Source organism: Canis lupus, chromosome X (assembly GCF_003254725.2).
Source record: "Canis lupus dingo isolate Sandy chromosome X, ASM325472v2, whole genome shotgun sequence".
Taxonomy (NCBI): Eukaryota; Metazoa; Chordata; class Mammalia; order Carnivora; family Canidae; genus Canis; species Canis lupus.
Genome location: NC_064281.1, coordinates 82,038,027 through 82,056,453, shown reverse-complemented (window position 1 = coordinate 82,056,453; position 18,427 = coordinate 82,038,027). Strand labels below are relative to the sequence as shown.

Here is an 18,427-nt window from a genome sequence, read left to right as displayed (position 1 = left end):
GCACACATGTAGGATTGTTGGGATGGGTGGGCGGGGGCAGAGGGAGAGAATCTTAAGCAGACTCCATGCCCAGCATGGAGCTCAATGCAGGGCTCAATCTCACGACCCTGAGATTAAGACCTGAGCCAAAATCAAGAGTTGGATGCTTAACCAACTGAGCCACCTAGGTCCCCCCTGAAGATGCTATTCTTAATGTACTCACTCCAACCAGTGGTGGCCCAGACTAGGACAGCTGCATTGCCAGTAAGGAAATGCAGTTGTTAGAAGCCTTTCAACCAAGTGGTATGAATTATTACAAACCTTGGATAAGCAGACAACTGGCTGTTTCCAAAAAGGCTCTGATCCAGATGCTCATAGTAATCAATTACCCTGGTTATTACTGAAACAGCTACTGTGTCCTTGATCCTGTGTGCATGCCAGCCTGCTCTCTTCAATCCAGATAGGGAATGTGATCAATGGACATACCCAGGCTGCAGACAAGACTTCCCATGGGCCTCAAGAAACTCCTGTCCTGGTTTAATTTTCTTATTCTCTTGATTGGTCTAGGTGACTGTTGCTGCAGGGAGAGCATTGGTACAGGAAACTTAGTTACAGAGGGAGGTGAGAGCTAGCTCAGTCTCCAGGTTCTCACACACCAATGTTGGCAACAGCTCCATTCCTTTCTATTCACCTCAATCTCGGACATTCATGATAGCCTAAGCACAATGCTGGAGCCTCTAGTTGGGGGAAGGGGGTGATCCTAAGGCAGGGGCACAAAGGCTGACACTGTCACTCCTGATTCCTGGGAGAGCATATGGGAGTAGGTGGGCATGTGGTCTCTGAGAGGGGTTGATATCATTCACCATGCATGTTGATGGCTTGGCTGATGTCTAGCTGGAGCACCTTCATTTTGTGAACTTAACTGAGGCCATAACTCACCTTGGGAGGTACCCGGAAGGATGCACACATGTCTGGTGTTCACTCATTCGATGCAGAGTAAAGTGAGATGTTAGGATCTTGGGAAGCACAGGCACTTTTTATTCTGAAGAAGAATTTGGGCAGGAGCAGGGAAAATTCTGACTTGTTAAATCGTGTGTTGTACTTATGAAACAGAATGCCAATAGAGCTGATTTCTGCTGTGTGGGGGAGAAGGCTCTGAATTCAGGGTTGGAAAGTAGAAGAGGTATACTGTAATACCAGGGTAACTTGAACTTCTCACCTCCTCGGCATTTTGCCCCCCTGCTCCCAATACACAAGTGTGCTGTCTGTGGTGTGCAGGCCTGGTCTGAGGTCAAAGGGAAATATGCCCTTGATTCCCATCTTCCCGTTTATTATTAGTTTCCCTATCTGGAACCTTTCCAGATGCCTGTTCTTGGCCATCCTCTAAAGGTATGTTTTTATCTGGCTGTCAAGTGAAAAGAATTTATGAAACTTATCTGATGAATGGAGTGAGGATGGATGGTTCATGTTTGCAGCCAATGCAGAGATATTTGTATTCTACCCTTTGTTTCATAAGACTGAAAGCAATGGAACTGCAGTGTTTGATACATTGGAGTCAACAGACTATTGAAGTAACAAGGATATGAGAATCTTCTGCAGGGCCCCTCGCATGATACCATCTGGGGAGGCCACTCTTCAGCCTTGTCCAAAGAATGGAGGACCAAGCTGAGCACAAGATTGGCAGCCCTTACCCAGCCAGGCATCTTATCATGAAGTGCTTGCCCATAGGGTATAGTTCCCTAGTAGGAAGATAGCCCTCAGGAATAGCACCATTATCTCAGTGTCTGGCAGGATGAACATGAGTATGACCACCTATGGGTGAAGATCAGGCCTAATGCCCTCTCTCCAGCTGTAGAAGTGACTCCCAGAACCTGAGTCTAGAAGGCAGGAAATTGCTGCAGGCTACAGAGTAGTTTCCTAACTTGACTAAGGTAGAAACCAGGGGATGGCCTTGGAGGAGCTCTTTGAATACTCCTCCTTAAATAAGAGGATAAAAAAACAAAACAAAACAAAACAAACAAACAAAAAACACACCAAACCTGCCGTTCATTGAGCAACCATTAGAGTGCCAGGCACTGTGCAAAATGCTACTGGTATCATCATGTCCCATCATCCTCACAAACACTGTATGAGAAAAGTAGCTCCCGTTTTATGCATGGGACTCAGAGAGGGTAAGTATCTGACCCAAACAACTAATTAGTAGCAGAACTAGGATTGTAGCCTAGCCCAGGTCTCTCTGGCTTCGGAGCCCAACCTCTTAACCAATATATGATGCTGTTCAATCTCCCATCTTGCTTTGGGAATAGAACAAGTGGAAGAGAAATGCCAGCCAGTTGAGAATGCAATCTGAATCATAGCTTGTACACATATTTTTAAGAAACGCAATTTGTGATTTAAGTACAGGCGAAAGCTATAGCAGTTCACTTAAACTGTTGGCTCTGTGGCTTAAAGCAGGCCTTGGGGAATTGTTTTAATGAATAGGCAAGACTAATTTTAATTAACATGGCAATTGTTTGTAAATGGCACTTGAGAGAGCCAACACACAATTTGTTCATCAGTGTTTTATTAAACCTCCCCTCTGTGATCTTATGTAGACTCTTTTTATTTGCTTTATGGACAGACAAGTAGGAATTTGCTAGGGGAAGGGCTCTGCCTGCCAATTTCAATATCTGGAATGCTGAAATTTACTACCGATTCTTCCTGAGTAGCAGAGTTGACATTGTCAAATGAGGAGCTGAGGGAAGGGTTATCATTTGTCTGTCATGGCCAGGAGAGCAGCCTTCAGTGTTAGCCTAGTACAGAAATACAGCTACCTGTATGCTACCTGATGTGACCCAGGGTCAACCACAATAGATCCCAATCTGTAGATCCCAAACAGGGTGAGTCAGAAGAACCCAATGGGTTGTGCTCATTTCAGGAGAAGGGCAGACATGTGAGCTTGAGGAGTCTTGGCTTCAAGCCCTCTAGTCTAGTCACATGGCCGTAATGGATCCTCAGGGCTAACCCCAAGTACCCGTCCTAGAGAGGCTCCTACTCACAGGGCAAGTAGGCAGTTGCCCTTTGCTGCTGCTCCTGCATAGGCTACCTCTCAGAAATCTTGTTAGGTGACAACTTAATGCATAGGTGACTGCCTGCTCACTGGACATTGATGGTTTAGGAGGTGGCTTTCTGGCACTTGGCCCCTAGGGGTACTCTTATCTGTAAGCAATTGCACTAGGGGTAACTCCAGAGAACTTCTGATGCCAGGATCCTTCTGCATGGACTCCCAGCTGCTGGGTGGGAAGAACTTGGTTGTCCCATCTGAGGGAATGGGAATAGAGGATCATGCTAGAGGGAAATCATTCCTGACTTGGTGGGCTTACCAGATGCTTATGTGTTACCACTTATAGGAATCACCTTGCCGTGTATAATTCCTGAGACATATGGTCTGTCTGGCTTACCAGGAGCTCCCGGATTCCCAGGTATGGAATGAGGCCAGAGAAAGCCACTGAGCACATTTGGAAGGGCCATGAGCCCACAAAAGTGGGGGACAGCCTTGCAGCATTTGGGGAGCCATGTTCCTCCCGAGAGGGCAGCCTTGAGCATTGAGGAAACAGAATGTGTCCTGGGGAGGTCTGTGTGGGGAGGTAAGGGTAAGAGGCCCTCCAAGAGACTAGGATTCTTTAAAAAAAAGATTTTATTTATTTATTCATGAGAGACACAGAGAGGCAGAGACATAGGCAGAGGGAGAAGCAGGCTCCCCACCAGGAGCCCAATGTGGGACTTGATCCTAGGACCCTGGGATCACGCTCTGAGCCAAAGGCAAATGCTCAACCACTGAGCCACTCAGGTGCCCCCAAGAGATTAGGATTCTTGAGTGAACATTACAAATGTGGCCAGCCACACTGACTTCCTTTTCTCCTCACTGCTCACGTGTGGGTTTGTAGGCCCTAAAGGGGCCCGTGGCCTCCCTGGGACCCCCGGTCAGCCTGGATTGCGTGGGAATAAAGGAGAGCCCGGAAGTCCAGGATTAGTTCACCTTCCTGAATTGCCAGGTAAGGAATGAAGCTTTTCCTCATTTGCTTCTCCTTTGCTGTGACTGTGTCTGAATTGCAGTAGCCATCCACCGATCATAGGAAGTGAGGTTTGCACTCTCGTGTGGGTGGGATGGTTTTGATTTCATACTCACGCAAGACAGAACTTAAAGCTAAAGAGCAACAGTGAATCAGAGCAGTAAGGGCCATTGGCTGGGACAAGCCTTCTTCACTTTCGGATGAGGTGATCGAAGCTCAGATGAAAGTGCCTTGCCTGAGCTCACGAAGCCACTAGTGACAGAGCTAAGACTCTACCAGGTTATCTGGCTGCCAGGACAATGGCAAGTTCCCAGTTGACTCCTGCTAGGTTAGACAAAGAGATTCAGATGAGTCAGAGGGAAGTGATTCATTCCTATCCCTTTGTTCACACCCTGTTGTAACCTTGTTCTACACTGCACAGGGGTTCTTAAACTGTGTTCCCTGGACTTGCAGCACCAGCATCACCTGGAAACTCATTAATAATGCAGACTCTTTGCCTCTCAGCAGAGCTACTAATCAGAAGCTCTGGGCAGGGCAGGGGGAGGGTGGAGTGGCAGTAGTGTCCAGCCACGTGGGTTTTACCAAGCACGCCCCACTACATATACCCAGGTAGTTCTGACCCACACTCAATTTGAGAACCACCCTGCTCTGCCAGACAGGGCTCATCTTGGATCATACTCTCCATGGTTTATTTATCCAGCTTCATTTCCTTCCAATCACCCAGGAAGAAGGAGGAATGACAGCAGGAGATGGATGACTCCAGAAAAAATTGGGCCTTTGACAGGGAGTCCTGGGTATAAGCTGTGCTCTTCGGCCCATGGAACAGCCCTAGGAGTAGGTTGCTGGGCTTCGCCCAAGGCCTGGCCTCACTGAGCTAGAACCTTCTACAGTTCACATGATGCAGTTCCTGCCTCTGGGCAAGTCCTCCCAGGACCGGGGGCTCCTGACTTCCAAAAGAAGTGACATACATCATTGATATGTTAGCTTTTGTAATAGGGGAAAAAATCTGTCTCAGAGATCTCTACCCAGACCTATCTTTTTTAAACATCCATGGCCTTTTAATTTTTTGCCTCTTTACATTTAGGATTTCCTGGACCTCGTGGGGAGAAGGGCTTGCCTGGGTTTCCTGGACTCCCTGGAAAAGATGGCTTGCCTGGGAAACTTGGCAGTCCGGGTTTACCTGGTCCCAAGGGAGCCCCTGGTGACATCTTTGGTGCTGAGAATGGTTCTCCGGGGGAGCAAGGCCTACAGGGATTACCAGGGGACAGAGGACTTCCTGGAGACTCTGGCCTTCCAGGACCCAAGGGTAACCCTTTTTAATTCACTTATATAACCATCTCCAGAAAGTCTTTCAGTGACTGCTATACTTTCATGAATACATGCATGAGACTGGGGTGATGGATTCCTTTGGGGATCACGATGAAAAGTTATTTTGTTCTGTCTCTCTCTTCTTGGAAGTTTTTCTTACATCACCTGAGTCTGTCCTCCTTTCATAGTAAATCCAGAAGTAACCATAATGGATAATCAAGTTCCTTATAAAGCCTCTGATTTGCTGCTAGGATACTAACAGCTAGGGCTGGAGCAGAGAAGACAGTGGTACCTGGGATGTACCTGGGGCCAGGCCTTTGCGCTGGAAATTGGTTTGGTGACCAGTCCCTGCTGTCGATCCAGGCTGTAATCGATTATCTGTCCTTCCTTTCATTAGGTTTGCTTGGAAAGTCGGGCCTGCTAGGCCCCAAAGGTGAACGGGGCAGCCCTGGAACACCGGGCCACATGGGAGAGCCAGGGCCCCCAGGGCCTGATGGTCTATACGGCAGCATCAAGGGCAAGCCAGGGCTCCCTGGAGTGCCAGGCTTTCCAGGCCCTTCAGGTAGGTCCTTTGGAGGAGGAGCCCCAGCCTCACAGACAAGCCAGTGCCCTGGGCCCTGGTGCCCTGAGGGGCAGGGGCTAGAAGGACACTCGACTTGCCCAATCTCTCATGTTTCTGATCTCAGGGAGCCCTTGCAATGCCAAGCAGAAGACATCTCTGCAGTTTAGCTGCTAAGCCAGTAGCACGCTTCACCCCACCCTCGCCCCTCCCTGCTGGCCTCGCTCCCCCTTTCCATGCTCCAGCACCCTCTTCCTGTTTTTCCCAGTTAGAGAAGCCACCCTAGGTATGCAGGTGGCTCTAGCCATCTCCACCACCTCAGCTGGGGCCACAGGGAGCCTGCTTGGGGTTGGGGAGAAAGGCTTGAGCAGAGGGCGGCTGCACAGTGGCCCACCTTTCGGGCGAGCATGGCTCTGAGGACCCGTGGCCAAAGTGGCTTTTTTCACTGGGCAGCAGGGCCCACACCCCCTGAACCCAGCCTAGCATTGGCATCTCGCCTTTTCCTGGTACTACCCTCCTCGCCCTGCCTCAGAGACTATGTCACCCCCCACCCCTTCTGGCCATGTGACTCAAGTTGAGTTTCTGCCAAGCCACTAAAATCCTCTTTAACATTCATGTTTCTGGGGTCTTCACATAAGGCCATCCAGGTGAGAAACCAGTACGTGAGCTCACAGACTCACCACTCCCATCAGCTTTGCTGCTCCAGGAATTATCTGACTATACACTAGAACCTGGCAAGGCCAGGGGTCCCCGAGGTCCTGCTGGGGGTTCGCCCCCCCCCCTTGAATTTCCTTTCCTTGTTGTGGAATCCCCTTGAGGGGGAGCCCATTAGAATCCTGGGGCTTGCAGCTACTTGATGCTTTTCAATTCATGGAAAGCCAAGTCAGCCATTCATTTAGGCCCTTGGGGGCCCAAATACCCCTGTTGTCACTGATTTAATCCTTTGGTTTTTAATTTCCTTGCTTTGTACCTGAACATTCCACTTTGGCAGCAGCTCAGGAGGTTAATCCCATTGACCAATTTAAAGCCTAGTGAAAGAAGTCTCAGAATACCTAGGAGACCAAACTGGCCTTGGGGATTTCTACAGAACTTGGCACTAGGGGGTCTTTCAAGCTTAATGCCAAGGAACTGGCTGACTTAACTGCTTGCATGGGAGATTAAAAGCCCTGTATCCATGGCTCCCCGGGGGGCTGAAACAATGGCTCAGCTTTAACCTCTACTTCACCGATTGACTCAGGAAACACCCACTGTGGCACAATTCAGACTGGAAGTACCAGGATACTGGAGGCCAGTTACCACCCTGGCTCCCCAGAGCTCCATTCACAGGCTAAGATGTGAACCACATTCATAAAGGGAGGTGGAGTTCTAATTGGTAGGGGTTTGCGTGCCCTGCCCACTACCCTGCCATGCTGAGAGTTATAGCCACTGGCCTGGTGCTCTGGATGGTAAGTGCTAATGTTTCAGCCAGCTACGGAATCCTGCCAGTTAGCTGCCTGCCTAAGGCCATTGTTAAAGGACCATTTCCAACAGCCAGCCAGCCAACCAGAAGCCATGGGAATGGGCAGTGACCCAGATCTGGACACAGCCTCACTTGATGGCTGTCCCATGTTCTCTCCTGTGCTAATTCAGGACATCCTGGAAAGAAAGGTTTAAGAGGCGAGACAGGTTCCCCTGCATCAGCTGGAAAGAGAGGCCTGCCAGGGCTGAAAGGCCTTCCGGGATCTCCAGGGCTGATTGGCTTCTTGGGGAGCTCAGGCTTGCCAGGGAACACTGGGTTGCCAGGCCTGCCAGGTCCAAAGGGTAAGTGAACTGGGTGGGACTTTTTGTGGTAAAATGGTTGGACAAAGCTAGTGCTAAGGGAAGACTGTCACATAAGTTGAGTCACCCTTGCCTCAGGCTGGGTAGAACACTGGGCCCAATGACGCTGTCAGTAAAGCCCAGCACAGTCACAGCCATGCTGGGTGTACTCATTTGCACCACCCCTACCATGGAGCCCTGTGGCTCTGTTTCTGTGATTGTCCTGCTAGACCACCAGAGATTGGATGGGAGGCAACTCCATTTTAAACATGGGGAAATGACTGGCCCAAGGTCACACAGATGATTAGCAACAGCACCCAGCTAGGATTCATCTCCCTGTCTTCTGGTCCTAGCTTGTTTTTTTCTTTTTCTGTACCACACATGAGCTCTAACTTGGCCCATCATAAGAGAGGCACCCACCTCTTCTTTCCTTCCTGTTTGTTGCTTAGTGCCATGTCCCTGTTCAGGGAAATAGTATATGTAAGGACTATTAGATTGGGCTTCAGAGTTAGAGAAACCTGGGTTTGAATCCTTTCTCTGCAACCTCCAAGCTATGTGATTTGGGGTAAGTTATTTAACCTCCAAGCTTCCATTTCCTTGTATGTCAAACAGGGATAATGATAGAAGTTCTGGTTTCTCAACAGGTGAAAAGGGGTCTGTTGGGCTGGTAGGTTTTCCAGGGATGCCAGGTCTCCCTGGTATTCCTGGCACGAGTGGAATAAAGGGAATTTCTGGGTCAGCCGGAAGAGTGGGACCATCTGGAAAGGCTGGCCATGCTGGTGAAAAAGGTGAGCCGGAGGACTGAATTCCGAAATCACTGGCCATGCTGCCCAAGGCACATTCTGTTCGTCGACATTGTGACTGGTGTGGCTTATACCAATTCTGTGTTCGATAATAAGATTCGGGGTTTTGGAACCCCAAAGCTTGGCTTTTAAACCAAAAGACCTAATTTCTTCTGAGTTTTCACCACGTGTTGAAAGGCCTCGTCGTGCATTCCCTGACGCTCAGTGGTGGGCTGTTTGGAGTAAGGTCCAAAGTTGCTGGCCGACTTTGGGGCTGTCATAGGAGAGGGAATGCACATAGGTGGGAATTTGGGGAAACGGGTGGGAAGGGCCTGGAAAGGAGGCCCGGGGGTAGTGTGGGAGGAGGAGAAATGAGAGGTCAGCTAGTGCCTGACCCCGTGTCTAAGCTTCTTCTCACAAGGTTCTCACGATCTTCCCCCACCCCCCATCCCATCCTCCACCTACCGCTGCAGGAGACAGAGGCGATCCAGGGCCAGCTGGAGTACCCAGTCCAAGACCTCCCATGCTGAACCTCCAGTTCAAAGGAGACAAAGGCTCTAGAGGCTCAGCTGGATTGGATGGATTTCCCGGGCCCAGAGGTGCTGGGGGCAGGCAATGGGCAGGAGAAATGCTCGTGCTCAACTTCCTTCCTGAGAAAAGGGCCAGTAGTATAAGACTCCCCCAGAGCAGTAGTGTGGGTGGCAAGCAGGGCATCCACGAGGCTGACTTCTCGGGGGCCCGAGAGGCACCCGGACTGTGAGGCTGTCAGTCTTCACTGCCACTCTGAAATTGAAGTTTTGAACCACAGGTGGTTGTCACCCTAGAGGAGCCTGGCAGATGATGGGGCATAGGTACTAGCAGTGCTAGAGCCAGGGTGGCCCTAACAGATGCCCCCTAAGGCTGAAACCACCTCATCCACCCACACTTTAAGGTAGCCATCCCCAAGTCCCCAAGGCTGCACTTGGCCTGCCTGTGATCCCAGGTACCTGCACCCTGGGGAGTCTGTTTTCTAAACCCTTTTCTTCTTTCCCAGGTGACAAAGGAGAGGCCGGTCCCCTGGGGCCACCAGGCTTGCCTGGAGCTCCTGGCTTCCCCAGTACCATCAAGGGGCTTATTGGGAGGGCAGGCCTCCCTGGCTCCATAGGACTCCGGGGCTTACCTGGCCTGAAGGGGTCCCCTGGAATCACAGGCTTCCCGGGAATAGCAGGAGAAAGCGTAAGTGTGCCCAGCTCTTGGTCTCTCCACCAGGGAAGGGTCTCCATAGCAGGGGGCATGCCCTGTTCCCCAATTTTCTGGCCCCTTCCCCTCGCTCACCGCAGACAAAACCCTCTCCCTGAGCCTGACAAGTCTTCCTCTCCCATCCACCCCAATCCCCTTTCCTGAATGTTCCTTCCTCTGGGCCTTTGTTCATGCTCTCTCCCTCACAGGGTAGAGCCTCCTTCTCAGCAACTAACTGGCTAATGTCCACCTGTGCTTCAGGCCCCATCCCAGGCACCTCCCCTGCCCCAGGAGCCTCTGAGCTCCTGCTCTGCTGGCATGCTGCACTTCTCACTGCTTATACGAATCCCACTTGGTTCTGTGCAGCCCCAGTTTCCTCAATGACATTGTCAGGACTCGAGAAAAAAATCCTTCCCATGATCTCTGGTCTGCACGCCGCTGTCGGCATCCCCCACTGTACTTGGCACATCGTCAGAATTCGGTGCAGGCCTCTTGATGTTTGCATTTCAGAAAGGTCACCATTGCCTCCACCAGAGGCAAGAGGTGGCAAATTACCAAATAAGCCTGTCTGGGCTCTCCAAAGGAAGAGCGATAGAGCAGGAATAGCCAGGAGATGGAGTTGGGTTTGAATATCTGCCCCACTGCCACTTGTTAGCTCTGTGATTCTGTGCATATTGCTTACCTTGCCCAAGCCTCACTTTTCTCATCTACGTGAAACAGGAACAATATTCACACCTCCTTCAGCAGACAGCAGTGAGAATTCAACGAGATGATCTGGGTAAAGAACTTAGCCCGGTATAGGGCAAAGGGGGGGCTCTAAATAAGTAGTCAACATCATAGTAGCAGTATTGAAGTTGCTGAATGAACTGGATCCCAGAAAAGCTGTGCTCCCTGCAGGCAAAGTCCCTGATGCTTTAAAAGCGTCAGACCGTCTGATGGAGAGAACACACACACACACACACACACACACACACACACACACCAGAAGCGACTGCAAAAGAAATCATTCTTAGCCGGGAGCTCCTGACTCCTCATACACTAGGAAGGATGGAGTCAAAGTGGGAAAGCATTCTGGGAGGGTTCCTGGCATGAGCAAAGGCTCAGAATCAGCAGATATCCCAATGCCCAGGAAAGACCAGGCAAATGTGTGGAGGGGGTGATCCTGGGTAGGGGGTCAGCAAGGACAGAGACCACGCCCAGAACTCTGACTCCCACCCAAGGCACTAGGTAGTGTATGCCATTATGAGGGACAGCTCCACAACTCAAACCCATACCAGCTATCAGGGAAATAACTACCAATGGCAGCTGACATGCCCACTTCCCAGAATCAGTGTATTGGGCATGAGTCAGTAAAGGCAATTTGTCCTGTGAAAATGGTAACATCAGCCCAAACTCAGACTCCAGGACCTGCACATGTACATCCAGCGGCTAAGGGGTAGAGAGCCCTACATGGGGAAGCAATACATTTTTTTGTGCAGAATGGCTCCAGAGCTTTGGCACAGGTGGTGGTTCCAGCTGTCTGCAGAGCACACCACGTGCCCGGCCTGATGGCCATGTCCCATCTTTTAAAAGAGACTTGCCACAACAGCCACACCTCGATTTCCCAAGAATCTAATTTTGATAGCCATTGAGAAGGTATGCAGATAGAATCCCTTCCCTATGGGACGCTTGGGTGGCTCAGTGGTTGGGCATCTGACTTTGGCTCAGGGTGTGATCCCAGGGTCCTGGGATTGAGTCCCGCATCAGGATCCCCTCAGGGACCCTGCTTCTCCCTCTGCCTATGTCTCTGCCTCTCTCTGTATCTCTCATGAATAAATAAATAAAATCTTAAAATAAAAAAATAATCCCTACCCTAAAAACCATGACTATGCATTTCCATCCTTTGCTGGTTACCTTCCCTTCTGCAGGATGCCCCCCCACGCACCCACTCCACCCCTGCCACAGCATCCAGAAGTAGACTTCTCTCAGGCAGTGGTTTGGGTAGGGCAGGGGGGTAACAGCATGGGAGGCTCCAAGCTCTGGGTAGAAATAATGATTTCCATATTGCTTCAAAGGGTTCACAGGGTCTCAATGGAGCTCCTGGACTCCCAGGAGCATCTGGTCTCCCAGGTTCAAAAGGTGAGGAAAGTTTTATTTCTTAATGTGTGTTTCTGGAGCAAGGTGGATTTCTAGCAGGCTCAGGGCTTTTTGGGAAGGAAACTCTGTGTTCAAGGGGAAGTGAATCGATTTACATTTCCCCTTTGGCCAAGCCCCCTTTGAAGGCGGGCATTGCTCCTCAAAGATGTGTGACAAACAGTGGTTTGACCCATTTGCCTTCCAAGATCAGTGGCAGAGGAGAGCCTTAGCTCTAGACAGTCATTTTCCTTGCTGAGTCCATGCTTGCTGTCATCATTGTTCCATTCTGGTGATGTTATAGTGCCCCTCCTGTCATCTTCTCTGCCCATACTGAGCATAGTGATGTCTTCCAAGCGGAGATATGCTTCATGTAGCAGCATTTCTTGCCAGTTGCCTGATAGCATCCCAGCCTTTTTTGGGTGATTGATCATGTCTTACCCAATGCATACTTTTGTCAAGGATCTCTGGCTACACTGAATCTGAAAAAGTTTTGCCACTAAAAGACCTCTTTGCTGCAAAAGGAGGTGTAACTTCTCCTGACCACTTAACCAGTATCTTCATATCCCCAGGAGATCAAGGTCAAACACTTGGAATTTCTGGTAGCCCAGGACTCAAGGGGCAACCTGGGGAGTCTGGTTTTAAAGGTGAGTTGACTGTACTCCTCCAAACTGAGGATCAGGAGAAATTGGGGAGGGAGGTCAACACCAAGTTCTGTAACTTCTCTCCAGTTTAGAGAAATGCCTACCCTGATATGTATCCACTTACAGGTAGCCCCATGGTTTCCCTGAGCAAACCAGCCTGCTCTTCCTTTGAGACTCAGGGGAAAAGTCTAATAAGATCTTTGGGATGATGGTGCCTACCCTCTTGGTTTATAGTTAACTGTTTCTCAAACATCTCCACCCATTGCTTCTACTTACAGGGACAGTCAGAACAAGTTTATTTACCTTAGCAGGCAGCACCTTTCAAATGCAAAGACAGCCGCTATACTCTCCTTTGCTCAGTCTTTTCATTGGACCTAGCTCTCTTGACAGTTCAAGGAGCTTTATCTTCCTGTTCCCTGTCTCCGAAGTGTGGTCCAATCACTCAGCACATTTTCTTGATTTTTGTAGGCGTGCAAGGAACCAATGGACTGGTTGGTGATGTGGGTCTCCCAGGAAGCAAAGGGGAAGATGGGAAAGTTGGTATTTCTGGAGACCTCGGCCTTCCTGGCTCCCCAGGTACCGTGCCACCCGACAACTGGATTCTGAAAAAGTGAAGGTTAGCTTCGAGCCATGATCTATTCTGAATTCCTGCCTTGGTTTCACCTTCAGGACTCCCCGGGATTGCAGGCATGAGAGGAAATCCAGGGCTTCCGGGTTCTCCAGGCCATCCAGGGGCAACTGGGACCCTTGGACCCCCTGGCCTAATAGGAACCAAAGGTATGTGTATTTGAGAGGAGACTGTGAGGAAGGGTTTCTTACCTTAGAAAAAGGACAGCAATTCCTTTATATGAGGAGACCCTATCTGATGGCAAGCCATATCTGGGGGAGTCATCCACTGGGCCATGTGACAGATGATGGGAAGAGGAGAACATGGACTCCATGGAGAGAAGGGTCAGTGAGGAAGGTTGTTGTCCTGGCCTGCGTGGCCTACCCCTAGGAGCTGGCAATTCTAGGTCTTGGCATTGACACTCTGCCTTCTTGAAGATACCTAATTATCTACCACCTGCTCTTTTTTTTAAAGATTTTATTTATTATAAGATTTTATTTGAGACAGAGAGAGAGAGAGAGAGAGGCAGAGACACAGGCAGAGGGAGAAGCAGGCTCCATGCAGGGAGACCAACGTGGGACTTGATCCCGGGTCTCCAGGATCACGCCCTGGGCCGAAGACAGCGCTAAATTGCTGAGCCACCTGGGCTGCCCCAACTACCACCTGCTCTTAAAGCTGTATTGGTTTCTAATAAGAGTCAGGAAGAGCTAGGGTGGAGGGTAGAGGTTAGGGAATGGTCCAGTCTCCCTTAGGGCATGAAGTCGTGCCTCGTGCCTCAAAAAAGACCATGACTTCACAAAGCCCTTGGGGGTGGAATCTTTTGCTGGCCCCCTCATGAATCAGAGTTGCTGGAGCCATTTCTGAAATACTGTCCCTTCAGGTTTCCCTGGACTTCCTGGTTTACATGGACTCAATGGGCTTCCAGGAACCAAGGGAACACATGGAACTCCAGGTAAAGAAGAGGCTTGAGGCCCACGAGGAGAGCATGGGCTTTTCCAGAAGGCTAGTGGGGCCTGGCCATGAGTTCTCAACTGTGGTGGACCTCGTATCCTTTAGCTCATAGAGCTCCTTGCCAGCCCCCCTTGATTTGTGGAGGGAAGGAGGAAAGAGGTTGTCCTTCTATCTGGGACCAGCTCCCCTTCCCTGCCCAGTTATTTCAGGACTCAGCTTCCAGTGCGGGTCACGCAGACCTGCAACACATGAACTAGGCATCAGGGCCTCACCGGCACTGAGTTCTGTCCCCCCCCCCCAACTTTTCTGCATCTCCTCCTAGGACCTAGTATAAGTGGTGTGCCGGGGCCAGCGGGCCTGCCTGGCCCCAAAGGAGAGAAAGGATCTCCAGGAACTGGTATCGGAGCCCCAGGGAGGCCAGGCTCAAGAGGGCAAAAAGGTGGCCGAGGTAAGTGAGCCCATTAGTCCTCAGATAGGCTGAGAGAGGCCTGGCTGAGGAGCCATGGGTGGGGCTCACAGGGTCAAGTTGTGCATGTCTGCCCATCTCTGGGGACCTCAGAACCCTGTGGAGCTGACTGCTGAGAGGGTAGGCCACACCTAGGGCTTTCCTGGAAGGCATGCCAGGGAGCAGTCCAGTGAGTTCCATATTCCTAGCATCCATATTCCTTCCCACTCTCACTTATTAACCCCAGGGTCTCATACCCTTGGCCGGGGCCTGCCTTTGAAAGTCCTGAAGGACAGGGCTTGTCCGCTTAGCAAGAGATTTGCCAGAAGTTCCTCAAGTCCAGGGTGGATGGCACTCCACTTCCAGGGCCCCAAGAAGACAGCATGGCTGCTAGAAGGAGCCCAAAACTGAGAGGATAAATGTGTTACTAGGACAGGCATACACACAAGCCCTAAATTAGGATCTGTGGGGTTTACTAGAAAGCAGGCGTTGCCCTAATCTCAGCCCCTGGCTCGTGGTATCATCTGACATCTCTCTATGGGCCTCCCCTTCCCCACCTCACAAATGGTGAGAAATGAATTCTAATTCTCTTCTCCCCCTCCTTGGAAATGTCCTGAAGACCCATATACATCACACTCCATGTAAAACAGGATATGAATTTAGTATAGCATCATGGCGAGGAATATGGGCTCTGAAGTCAGACCACTGGATTCAAATCCCCACTCTACCCCTCATTAGCTATAGGACCCTGAAGAAGGTAGTACTTGCTCCTCAATCCCCACCAAACCCTTAATTTTCCTTTCTGGCCAAAAAGGACACCATAAGAGAATCTACCACATTGGTTTGGTGAGGAATCAATCAGGAGTGAGGTAATATGTATAAAAGCATCTAGCGTGGCACCTGGCACACAGTAGTTGCTTAAGAAATGTTGTCCATGATATTGTTCTATGCTCCCCCGGGGGCAATCATCTTTGCAAAATGTTCTGCTCCTCCATTATAACTCTGGAGCTTGGAGTCCCACCACATTTTATTTGTTTGTATGCCTGTTTGTATAATGTCTGTCTTGTTTTCCAGGAATTCATTCCTACATTAATTCACTTTCTGCTAAATGTTATATTGGTGCATCTGCTCTCTCTGTGTTTACTCTTTCCTCTGGTCTGGACCAACCTGTTCTTTTCTAAAAGCCAGCAGCTTCTCCAGAGGGTGGGGTTCCAACAAGGTCCTCTTTCACAGGAGGCAGAAAGGAGAGGCCTTGAATAGAAGCGAACCCCAGTTGTTTTCCAACCTTGACTATGGATGTTTTGTCATGAAATTATCCATTTCCAAAAAAAAAAAAATTATCCATTTCCTTTTACTATCTGAGCTAATAAAAAAATCACAATTACGAATGTAGTAAACAGCACACTGTGAAGATGGATACATCTCAAGAACATGACGTTGATTTAAACACACACACACACACACACACACACACACACACACACACACACACCCCGCAGTCGCAGAGAAAGACTTTGGGTATGATTCCGCTGATCAAAGTTTATAAATAAATGAGAACAAGCAATATATTGTTTAGGGACACAGATACACATGGTCAAACTGTGGGGATGCTGAATGCAAAATTCAGGAGTGCTTGCCCCTGAACGGGAGGGAAGGTGGTAGAATCTGTGAAGGGCATGCAAAGAAATTCAAAGGTTAATGCCATCTTCTTTTCCTTAAATTGGGTGGTTGGAACACAGATATTCATTGAATCTGCGTTGTTTTTAACTTGTGATTTATAAATAGTCTGCTCTTCTCAATATCTAATTAAAACATTGTTTTAGAAGTATAGAGCAAATATCACATCTCCCGCCATAGGAACCTGTGTCTGATATGATGGTAGAAATCAGTGTAAAATGAGGATTTATCCCTAAGCCAACTTCCTAAAGAATTCCCTGTCCCTTTATCCAGAGAACTTTGAATTATACCATTCATTTTTGCATTCACACTAGATATTTAGAGTCTGCATTTGTGGGTCTAGGGTTTTCTTAAGTCTCTGATACTGAAATGAGTTGGAAAAATATACCATTGTCCATTTTCACGGGCTCGTTTAAAGTGTCTCATTCTTAAAGAAATATGTGAGCTTTTTTTTTACTACTTGAGATTGGTAGTACCTTTATGTCAGTTTTAATGATAGATTGGTATAATTGTAAAATCGAGAAACAGGTAAAAAGAGAAAGTAGCTCCAAAAACTGCTATGGGAGCTCTTTATAATCTGTGTGCTGCCCATAGTACTATGGTGTCTTATTTATTGGTTTTTGCGTAATTTCAGCATTTATCTATAAATATATCTATATCTATGCTAGGCAGATATATATTTTATGTAAAAAATATATATGTATGTGTATATATAAAGCTATATTTTCAGGAAAAAAATGCAAAATATCTTTCTTTTCAGATGTTTACCTTTGTGACAAAGAAAAGTACTTTAAAGGTTCATCAAGACATAACTGACCATACTGAAAGTAGCACCAAGTAGCTTTCCAACTTGGTTTTTTTCCTTTTGTTTTTTGTCCAGACCTATAATGGAGCCTTTCTTGAAATTTATTTTTTTTATTCTTTATATTTCCTTTGCATTCAGTTCACTAATGAGCTGGAAGAAAATCCACAATTAATAGATCCACCATCTTTCTTTATGTGTCTTTACGGATTTACTATTTAACTAAGTATAAGAAATTGCACATTAATATTTTTGGCTCACCTTGTCAGAAAAACAAAAATTCAACATTAATATTTTTGGATTTTATTGTTACAAAAAAAAAAAAAACATCTTGACCACCAGAATAGTTTATCAACCAGTGAGAATCCACATCTCTTCATTTGAACGTATTCTAAAATATGCCAAAATAATAAGTACACTACTTTCATGCTACAAGTATAAGATGGACTTCTACATGTGTACATATGGCTTCAATGTGTTTTCCCATCAAGACTCCCATGTATGTATTCCACGTGCGCCTACTAAATAAATCTTCCGTAATCAGTTGAAAGTTTTTGGTTTGGAACATTATAGTAGAAATCATTACACAAACAGAAAACACGTAAAGCGATACTAAAATCTGAGCAAACACGTATTATACATCTACTCTAATAAGCGGCTTTTCTCTTTGACTAAAAGAGGGGAAGAGACTTGATATAGAGAAATTTGTGGGGCTTTTTGTTGTTTGGTTTTTTTTGTTTGTTTGTTTAAATTATTTATTGATTCATGAGAGACAGAGAGAGAGAGAGGCAGAGACATAGGCAGAGAGAGAAGCAGGCTCCCCATGGGGAGCCCTATAGAGGACTTGATCCCAGGACCCAGGATCATGACCTGAGCCAAAAGATGCTCAACCACTGAGCCACCCAGGTGCTCCCAAGAAATTTGTTCTATAGGCAATTAAGCAAGCATTCAGCTGATATGTACTACTGGAAAAAGCATTTTCCAGTTTGCCTAGCAGACCCAGAAACTAGCCCTAGAAGACACTGGGAGCCCCAGTGCCCTTGGGACCTGTTTTTTTTTTTTTAAAGATTTTATTTATTGATTCATGAGAGACATGGAGAGAAAGGCAGAGACACAGGCAGAGGGAGAAGCAGGATTCCTGCAGGGAGCCCAATGTGGGACTTGACTCCAGGACCCTGGGATCATGCCCTGAGCCAAAGGCAGATGCTCAACTACTGAGCCAACAAGGTGCCCCCTGGGACCTGCATTCTGACCCAGCAGGCGTCTCTCCTGGCTCTTGGAGCCGGTGCCCCCACCTCAGCCTGTAACCTCCTCTGGACATCCCCAGGCAGAACTGGCTAATAACTTCATGAAAACATGCCACAGGGACAGTAGGTTTAAAAATGCAGGTACTGTAGTCATTATGCCTACCTTTTTTCCCGGTTTGGGGGAAATCAGCCTAAAATATTTCCATTTCCAGTGATGCCAGGAACTAGAAATTTCCAAAGCTCCATC

General features: G+C 48.3%; 1 protein-coding gene across 7 annotated transcripts in view; it reads left to right on the top strand.

The window, feature by feature from the left end:
• Positions 1–18,427, top strand: part of COL4A6 (collagen type IV alpha 6 chain) — a 291,168-nt gene that overhangs the window by 262,818 nt on the left and 9,923 nt on the right. For all 7 annotated transcript variants that reach the window (XM_025431469.3, XM_049107520.1, XM_049107519.1 and 4 more), the window contains 14 exons: positions 3,369–3,440; positions 3,906–4,013; positions 5,116–5,337; positions 5,737–5,901; positions 7,528–7,698; positions 8,340–8,483; positions 8,951–9,076; positions 9,511–9,692; positions 11,750–11,813; positions 12,380–12,454; positions 12,920–13,027; positions 13,121–13,228; positions 13,939–14,010; positions 14,332–14,457. In XM_025431469.3, the coding sequence (XP_025287254.1) occupies positions 3,369–3,440; positions 3,906–4,013; positions 5,116–5,337; positions 5,737–5,901; positions 7,528–7,698; positions 8,340–8,483; positions 8,951–9,076; positions 9,511–9,692; positions 11,750–11,813; positions 12,380–12,454; positions 12,920–13,027; positions 13,121–13,228; positions 13,939–14,010; positions 14,332–14,457 (1,743 nt within the window). The remainder of the gene's footprint in view (positions 1–3,368; positions 3,441–3,905; positions 4,014–5,115; positions 5,338–5,736; positions 5,902–7,527; positions 7,699–8,339; positions 8,484–8,950; positions 9,077–9,510; positions 9,693–11,749; positions 11,814–12,379; positions 12,455–12,919; positions 13,028–13,120; positions 13,229–13,938; positions 14,011–14,331; positions 14,458–18,427) is intronic.